Consider the following 9,762-nt stretch of genomic DNA (forward strand, 5'->3'; position numbering starts at 1 on the left):
AAATTCGAATTTTCTATTTTGGACAATGCGAATCTCAAATGAGCACTACTATTCTTGTCACCAACAGGCGTTATAATAAAAGTTTTTTTTAAAAAATAAAATGACAATCATTATTTAAATATTTTTTACCGTCGATGGTACGTATAAAGTCGGATCTCTCCCAGCCTATCAGAAAGGCCTATTCTCACCGGGTGGTGACCGGTATCACTCCCTGTGCCTTCTTATCCCCACCCTTCGCTCTTCCTCAGTCCTCACTCAACTCCTCTTTCCCTTATTCTTGATCGGAAGAGAGAGATGGAGAAGCCGACGGAGATCAGCAGTTACAAAATGTTCGGCGGCCATAGCAAGCGGTACAAGCACTTCAGCCCGACACTGGGCTGCTCCATGATCTTCTCCATCTACTTCCCCCCTTCTTCTCCCTCCCAAAAAATTCCGGTAACCATCTCTTCGATTCCCCCATATTTTTTCCAGCTTTTGTTGTAATTTTCTTCCATCCTTCTTTGTTTTGAACATTCGGGCTCTGGATTCCAGAGAGCAAAGGTAGATCGATCGCTGAGTCGATTCTCGGGAACGCAATGTCTATCGCTAGTACTGCTTTGATCATCTGATGCTTTAAGTCTATTTGGAATGCGTTGATTTTTCGATCGCCTGCTTGTTTCCATATGTATGTATAAAAATGAGAAAATTTTGGGCTTAGCGCCTGATAATTGGTGGATAGATCGTAGTCTCTGCTGTCTCGCTTCACTCATGACCTAGATTTTCACAAATAAGGGAAGCAACACGCTTCTCGACTTCTTTAACAGGAAAAGGAAAGGAATTTTGGATTCTTTATTTATATGGGTGATGTCTTGATGAAGCATTGGGTGGCAAGAAAATGAGGAGGCAGCTGAACCCCGAGTAATGCAATAGGGCTTGTTAGATTTAACTGAGATGTTGTCTAGAAGTCAGGAAACAGCATGGAAGAATGATTTTGGTGGACTTTTTGTTGTCTGGTATGTAAGATCAAGATTTCTGGATTCTGAATTGATTTCGACAAATTGAACCATCCTTTTCTCACCATTTCATGGGTTGGTTCTCGGAGTCTCGCCTCTCCATTCGCTTCATATCTTTTAAGTAAATTAGGAAAATTTAGGTAATAAGAATACTAAGAGGGGTTTGCATGAGAACCTGAGGAGACCCAATTGACTTCTACCCTAGAAAGATTTTAACCAGTGATTTAAAAGGCGGCTGCGGTATGCGGTGGTCAAGGGTCTGCATAGTGCATGTGCAGTATGGGGGATGCACATGTGGTTACTATTCTCTAACTATTAAAAATAAAATATAGTATATGGTAAATATAATAATAACAACAATAATGATAGTAATAATTTTTTGGATGGATAATAACAATTAGTAACTATAATAACTAAGAGTTAGTGCTTATTTCTTAGTATCCAATACCTAATAGCAAATAATTATAATATAATCAATTTTAATATTATCAATACCTATATTAAGCCCGCCGGAAATGTACATCAAGCATAACCATCAGCTTAAACCCGCTTCACCTGCATGGGCCCAAATAAGAGTTGGCTGTATATGTGGCTCCAAAATGCTAAGCGAGCTCACATATCAAGCAGTATGATATGTAGCAGCCATATATGTAGCCATATGATGCTAATTGGATCACCTTCTTGGTCCATATACCGTATGATCACATATGTTAACCGCACATATGCGGGCGCATATGTTCTAAAACACTGTTTCTAACATTTACTTCTTGTTGATTTTTTTTTTTCTTTTTGCTACATGAAATTTGGGCTGTGCTCCATCTATCTTCTGGTTTTTAACACTGAATTGCTTGTCAAAGGAGAGCCAACAACATAGTTTGCTGCTTATAATACCATTTCCAGTTGAGCTGCTATTCAACCAAAGAATTGTTAAAGATGGATTTGACTAATGCTATCAATATCTTTGCAGGTTCTCTATTGGCTCTCTGGCCTTACATGTACAGATGAGAATTTTATCACTAAATCTGGAGCCCAGCGTGCAGCTTGCAGTGATGGTATTGCTTTAGTTGCTCCAGATACATCTCCAAGTAAGTCAATAGCAAGGTGGAAACACCACCTGGCATCTCCAGATTAAGTAATAGCATTTTCTATTTCTTGTTTATTTTCTGGTATCAATAGTTATTATTCCTTTCTTATGTAGCTGACCAGTACTGATTGTTAGATGGCGTTGGGTCAACAAATGTAAGTGACAAGCCATGCTACATCTATTTACCATTTAATCAGTATTTGATTTCGAAAAAACTTCAATAAGATCGTTGGAAACTGAGCTGCAGTGTATTGCAATTTCAGTGGAAAACTGATTAAAGGAAGGTTTATGCCATATTGATGTATGTAGGGAAATTAGCATTTTAAACGTAGTATTACACAACAGTCTTACACTTGACAAAAGAAAAGTGAATACATTAATTACAGATTATAAGATATTGACTATTTGCATAAATTTGTAAATGGAAGTTCTATTGCATGTTTGAGGGTTCATCGCTGTATTTGTGTAAGCAAAAAATGCAAATTACAACCTTCATGTTTGGGGGGAAAAGGGTGAAAGGATATCAATTTCTTTAACTATCCAAACATGTGTGAGCTTTATTAAATTGTTAGTGCAAACAGAAATTAGTGAGATCTAGTGTTTCTTTTACAAGCACCCTATTTTTTCACCTTTAATTTATCATGCTGTGAAATCTGAAAATTGAAGATTAAAAATACATTTTTGAATGATTCATGTTACATAGATATTACTATATGTAACTCCTAGTGCGTACTTAATTTACAAGAATATTTTCTTTTATTGTCTAGAAAATTTCATTTATGAAAAGATCTTTACATAACATGTATGTATCAAATTTGATAAAAAGTTCAAAATAAGTAACAAGATGTCTTGAAAGATGTTGGTTTTAGTAGGGGCAGATTTGATCTGATTTTGCTTTTACTTGCATTGATCCTTGATAGTAAGAGATCTTAAATTTCTCCTAAATTAGTTTAGCTAAACTTGTTCTTTTGACAAATCAGGATTATATATTCAGAAAAGTTGTATTTCAGTGGAAATGAATTGCTTTTCAAGCAAAATGCATAAAACATCCTTAAAATGATACCTTCATAGTTTTTGACATGCTTTTCGTATCAATTCCATGACAAGCCAGAAGGTATCAATTGAAAGCCTGATACGTCTTACATGCTAGAAGTGCATGCAAGTTTTAGTTGATGCATAATGTTGGCTAACATCTTATTTTTTTTTTCATAGTTTGTTGAGGTTCTTTCTTTTTAATTCTGATCTCTCCTCCGTAATTATTAGTTGTTAACATGTATTTTTTGCATATTGTCCTATTTAGCAATATATTTTTGAATCAGTGTCTTGCCGATTATATCTTATGCTTTTGTTCCATTCAGGAGGGCTAAATGTTGAAGGAGAGGCAGACAGCTGGGACTTTGGTGTAGGTATGAGTGGAAGCAATAGCACATCTCAGATCTTTAATTTTGAATATGATCTTTCATATCACCCAGTTTGCCAATGAATGTTCATTCTTTTGTAGGCTCAAGTTCATGCGGTAATGATGTGTGCAAACCAAAATATTTGAAACAAGTTTTGTTAGAAGTCTTCTAATATGGTTTTATCTAAGTTGCATTTTCTGTGCAAAGTAGACATGTTTCAAATTAATTGATCCCTTACAGCAAATGACGCTTTCCTTGAGCTACAGATTGTTTATCATATTTAGGACCTCTTGCATTTAATCTTTCACTGTTTTGAATACCCCAAAAGTGCACATGCATGGAAGGATTTTATCATTTGGTATTGTAAATTATGATTTAAATCTGTTGATTCTATTTAATTTACTAATATAGTGATTTTAGATTATGATATGGCAGCACATGTTAAGAGCAAATGCAGTCAGTTTTAGGTAAATACAGATAATAGTAATATCTGTTTTACTATGAAGTGAAGGACTAAAAAAGATGTGGTCACATATGGCTGCAAAAGTTTAATACATTTGTTGTCCTAAAAGAAGCTTTATGGGAATCTGGTTGTTTAATCATACGCAAGGTTTGAACACTGGGTTTGGTCAGGGCCGTCAAATTTCAGATTTGGCAGCTTCCATGGGAATTTCAGTTAAAAAAAACAAGAAAAGAAAAATGAAGAAAAGGTTAGGGAACTTTCAGTTTTTCGATGCCCAGCTATGGGATGCTTCATCATGTTTTTGGGTTAATTAATTAGAATATCAAATATTCTGAATTTTTGCTGTCAGAATGTCATACGATTTTCAGTAAGTATTTTGTATATGATATTTGGAACCATGCAGGTTTGAAACTTGTCTTAATAGGTAGAGATGGGATAGAAGACTTGATAATTCTCTTATGTTTTAGCTTTAGATATCTGACTCTTTGGTCGTCCGACCTCCTTTTCTTAAAAAAATAAAAAATTATGGGATTTTTGTGATCATTTCTGGCAAAGCTTATTTTTTATTACTTTAGTCTGGGAAGAATTATATTAGGATATTTTTTCAAATTTGCTTCAGGGCCTATATTTATGACCAAGTCTGAAAAACATTTTGATAACCAAGTCTTGCGACCCCGTATGTCATTGTAACTTCCTTTCTTCATGACTAGGAGCTGGATTTTATCTAAATGCCACTGAGCAGAAATGGAAAAATTGGCGTATGTATGACTATGTTGTCAAGGAGTTACCAAAAGTTTTGAGCGAAAATTTTGAACAGCTTGATATGTCACGGGTATCCATTTCTGGGCATTCAATGGGTGGCCATGGAGCATTGACGATCTACCTGAAAAACCCTGACAAGTACAAGGTATTTGTTGAGTTGATTTTCTGGTTAAAAAAATGCAACTGTATGTTACAAATTATTCTTTCTGAATCTTTGAATAAGAATGTCTCTACATGATTTCCAGTCAGTATCTGCTTTTGCACCAATTACCAATCCCATGAACTGCCCTTGGGGTCAGAAGGCTTTCTCAAACTATTTGGGCAGCAATAAATCAGACTGGGAGGTAAGCTTTCCATGATATGATTCTCATATTATTATCTGTAGATTTGCTGACATAATCTGCCTAAAGGTTTTTAATTTATCATTTGCAGGAATATGATGCGACCTGCCTGATTGGAAAGTGCAACAAGGTTTCAGCTCCAATCCTAATTGATCAGGTAGGACATGATTTTTCTTTTACTGATTTTCAATGGAATAGTTTGGGCATTTAACTCAACATGAATGGATGATAATTAAGTTTGCCTATTCAAAAATTTTCTTGTTTGTAACATTTAGATACTTCAGTACTTGTTGCTTGTAAATTCAGGGTTATTGGAGCCAAAGGCTCATCCTATTGATTTATATTTTTAATAACACATATAGAATTTTCAAAGTTTGGAGATACACTTTTTTTTCCGCTCAGTCTTGCTAATAGCCTTATGTTTTTTTTTAGAGGTATAGATAACTAGTGTAAAATTATTTAAGAGACCAGATTTAGAAATCAAATCTTAAATTCATCTGTTATTTATTAATTAGAAAAGAATATTGTTACTAGACTAGGTTGGATTCTGGTTAGCTTACAAAAGTTGTTGATCGTTTGACTAAATTATACCACTACCACAAAATTACTTGGAGGTGCAGCTATCTATTTCCTTCAAATCTTTCATTTCAATGCTGTATGACAAGGTGCGGGTATGCAGCATAACTTGTAGTTGATTGGAAAGTACTGAAAGGGGAGCATGATCCCTAGTTTGTTTGCTTATGTCTGAAGCTTTTCAAACATGGTTAGTTTCCAAAATGATGGCCTTTGGATGCTTTATTGTAAGAAGAAAGCTTCTACTGCATGTGAAAACTAAAAGAAATAATTAAAATTGCGGAGAGCATGAACCAATAACACCGGGACAACTTGGAAAAGGTGCATTAAAGGAAGAAATCATGAGAATAGTATTTAGGAGTTATGCAGGGAGGAAAATTTTAAACTTAAAATGTCTTGAATAATAGATGGTTGATCTGAAAATAAGGCAAGGGGAGGAAATACAAGATGGTGCATCAGTGACAGGGGATCAAGGAGAAGCTGGAAGGAATACGGAACCACGGGACTCAATAAATTAGTGAATTCATAGTGACACTGTTGCAAAAAATCGTGTCGCAAAATTGGTATCGGAAACCATACTGGTAAAGTTACCTGTTTGGTAGAGTAGGGTATGCAACTCGTATTGAGAGCGGCTTCCAACATTTCATTCTTTCTCCTAGCCATGGTACTGCCCGAAACCGGGCAGTACAGATTGGTGCTAAGTGGTGCCGAATGGTTCCACTTGGTTCGGACTAGTATAGATTGGTTCGACTTATATACGAAACCGAACCTTAGTATCTTACTAGTATGGTACAGTATGGTATGGTCAGGATGGTATGAGGCAATACGGCAAACTAGCATAAACATACCACCCCATACAAGGCCTATATCATGGTACATACTATGTCGTAGCCCCTGTATCAACAAATTTTAAGTTGATATAGGGGCGTACCATGATATCTACTGTAATAATGCATATGTACTGTGGTAATTCAAACCTTGTCATAGACCAAATCAAAGGTTAGCATGATCACCATGAGGTTGAAGGAACAAGGAACCTGCATCAAAAGGTGCCAACTTGCTTGGAAGGACAAGGAGAAAAGAAGCCACTCACTGGGTATAAGTGTACTCGACTATTTTACAGGTATGCTCTGCAAGTCCAAACATGCAAATGTAGCATCTAATGTTTTAAACTGCTAAGAGACCCACAGTATCAACTGTCAAATTCTTCTCTTTTTTCTTGCAATTGATCCTTTTTAGGATAATTCACCACAATTGTTTCAACTGTGCCTCTTCTTCTTCTTCTTCTTCTTTTAGATAACTAGGACAGGAAACACAGCAGAAATCAGGTGAGGTTTCTTCAGTGTAGAGTGAATCTCATTTCTTATGTGCTGATGGTTTGGCACCTCATCTATGATGAAAATGATGAGAGATACTGCAATTGAACTTGTGATTCCATGACCACATTCTTTTCCTCTAGCTGATTCTGTAAAAAATGACAGTATGAACTCTAAACGTGTTGTTCTCCATTATAATTGGCTTATGCCTCTCCAATTGATGACAATGTTTTTACGGTGGACAGGGGGAGGATGATAAATTCCTACATGATCAGCTTCTGCCCCGCAACTTTGAGGAGGCCTGCAAGAGTGTAAATGCTCCACTGATTCTCCGACTGCAGCCTGGCTATGACCATTCGTACTATTTCATCGCAACCTTCATTGATGATCACATTCACCACCATGCCCAAGCTCTAAAATGACCATGATTCCATAATCACAAAGTTCTCCCTATACCTTACAAGCCCTTGTGGGAATGTGGAGGATGTAGTCATGGTGGATCTGTCATATTTGTTTGTCGACTGCCCCTTTTTTAATTATCTAGTTACCATGAACTAGAAGTTCTATCTTGTATTAATTTTCAGCACACTCTTTTTCTCTCTGTTTAGAACATATATATGAGTGCAAATTGTGGAAATTTTTCAATGAGCTCTGAATCTGCTCGTGTTGAAGCAGGGTAATATGTTCCTTAAATTCTTATTCTGCTGAGACATTACGGAAATGGTTAAAAAATAATGGTCTTCAACATGACCAGATCTGCTGTCACCATGGATATAAGGTGCATGCTTTCATGTTATAATGGTTGTTATATGTTTCGAGTTAGCTTGACCAATAATAATTTTCAAATGCAGATATGCTTATCAGTTTTAGAAGTTTCATTTTATTCTATGGCATGGGACACAGTCAAGTGATGCCGTTTCTTGCCATTATTTCTTGTTATGATGAGTGTCACAATGTTATCACAACTAATCTATGGAGTATCTTTGTACCATACTAGTTTTTTTTTTTTTGAAGTAAAAGGAGGTCAAAGGACCACCAATTATTTATTGAAAAATATGAAAGAATTAGAGGTAGAAAGAGTTCAGAGAGAAGTCAGAAGAAGAGAAATGGTACAGAAAAATTCAGCAGAGCTTACAGATAGATACTTTCAGTTAGCTGTAATCAAGATATCATGGCAGAAGGCTAAGGGTAAATAATTGATCTCACCGAGTAGTCCAGCTCATCGCTAAGGCTTCACGATCATGCATCCGAGAGACCTCGGAGGGAGGGCTTCTGCATCTTTCCAGCCAATTCCAGCAGTTCCTTTTCATTTCATGGTATGGATCAGTCATGGAGTAACCTTAAGCCTGTCTTTGCAACAGCTGCCGAAGTAGAGCTTTTGAGCAAGAAGATCCTAGCATTCCGTTCAGTCCAACTCCAACAGATTGCAGCCAGGAGCATTAGCACAGCAGGTTGCATGATGAGAGTGAAGTTATGCATTCGCCATGATGGGAAGAAATCAACCGGATTAGATAAAGAGGGACCCCAGCAGCGTCTCAGAAGAGGGACCAAATCGGAGAAACTAAGGGGCAGGAAATGAATATGTGATCAATCAATTCAGGTGCCTGGTTGCAGAGAATACAGCCCTCGAAGTCCCTGCATAATTTTCTCTGCAAAATATGCTCTGTTAAGCCTATTGAGGAGAGCAAGCTGAAGGAAGGAATCCTTTAATTTTGGATGGGGCATTGACATTCCAGATCACTTTTTTCGAGAGGCCATTCGATACTTCAGATCTTGTAATTCAGATCATTTCCTGCGTCGAATTCACTTGTGTTCCAGACCAGGGATAGCAAGGCAGCAACATCACTAGCTTTTAAGCTTCATTTTATTCTTTATCAGGGGATGTTATCTTAATTCCAGTTATTAGCTATTGTAACATGTCATGTTTTATCCTATGGTGATCTCAGAGGGGAGCTATGTGACATGGCCCCATTACTTGTGCTGTGATCAGTGGGCTCATTGAACCAGTAACCCAGTAAAGCAATCCTAAGCTAAATCTTTATTTTGAGAAGACAAGGGTTTATAAAATTAAAATAAAAAAAAGATAGGTGCAGAGATTCAATGGAAACTGTTCTAACGAATGGCCGTAGCTGGCTTGATCAATGGCCTCCAGGAGCTCAGTCAAATAATTTACGTCATCAGCTTTGATTAAGGTACTCCATAAGCTCATCCCAGAAACTCAAGTCCTCTTCTTCAAGGTCAACAGTGTAAAGGTCAAATATAAGTTAATTATACATTCTTCTTTTTAGCTGGAGAGTCCAAAGCCAGGTAGTTAATTAATTATAAGGGGATTACTTATGCACTATTATGTAACGGCCTAGTTACAGGATCATAATGCATGTTATGTTAAACCTTGTCAAGGAATTTTAGGAGGGGCGAATTAAGAACACTAGATCAAAATCTTACCCCAACATCAATATGCTATGAATTGCCCCTTCTATTGCCCGATCCAACTTTGAGTTTGCCTTTATCTTTAGGTTGGATGACCTCGGCTAGGAAATAGCTAACTTGAGTTGAACGTAAGCCGCCATCTTCGACGCTAATGAGTGGTGTAGACACGCATTTGCACATGTGTGCAAGTATGCCATTGTAGCCTTAGAATGTAATGAAACATTAGAAAACCTAGGCCGGACTCGGCATTGCAACTTGTAGTTACATCCATAGGTTGACATTCCGTCAAGAGCTTACAATCTAACTTGAATTGAAGAACATGGTGCGGCCTGCTATGGTCATGGGTAGAGCTACACTCCCTTTTCTTTTTATCTTCCCAATTCACCCCTCTTTTCTCCATT

At 36.9% G+C, this 9,762-nt stretch overlaps 1 protein-coding gene across 1 annotated transcript; it reads left to right on the plus strand.

The window, feature by feature from the left end:
* Positions 1–180: 180 nt before the first annotated feature.
* Positions 181–7,678, plus strand: LOC103711699 (S-formylglutathione hydrolase). Its single transcript, XM_008797941.4, has 7 exons — positions 181–435; positions 1,960–2,077; positions 3,435–3,482; positions 4,650–4,846; positions 4,947–5,045; positions 5,134–5,199; positions 7,177–7,678. The coding sequence occupies exons 1-7, from the start codon at positions 295–297 to the stop codon at positions 7,351–7,353; spliced, it is 846 nt and encodes a 281-aa protein (XP_008796163.1). The 5' UTR covers positions 181–294; the 3' UTR covers positions 7,354–7,678.
* The last annotated feature ends 2,084 nt before the right edge of the window (positions 7,679–9,762 follow it).

Source organism: Phoenix dactylifera, chromosome 13, assembly GCF_009389715.1.
Source record: "Phoenix dactylifera cultivar Barhee BC4 chromosome 13, palm_55x_up_171113_PBpolish2nd_filt_p, whole genome shotgun sequence".
In the NCBI taxonomy this organism is placed as follows: Eukaryota; Viridiplantae; Streptophyta; class Magnoliopsida; order Arecales; family Arecaceae; genus Phoenix; species Phoenix dactylifera.

Bases quoted from the DNA above. Each gene is read 5' to 3' on its own strand.
- LOC103711699 (XM_008797941.4), top strand. From the start codon at position 295: ATGGAGAAGCCGACGGAGATCAGCAGTTACAAAATGTTCGGCGGCCAT. The intron at 436-1,959 runs GTAACCATCTCT...ATATCTTTGCAG, and splicing joins CTCCCTCCCAAAAAATTCCG to GTTCTCTATTGGCTCTCTGG. The intron at 5,046-5,133 runs GTAAGCTTTCCA...TATCATTTGCAG, and splicing joins GCAATAAATCAGACTGGGAG to GAATATGATGCGACCTGCCT.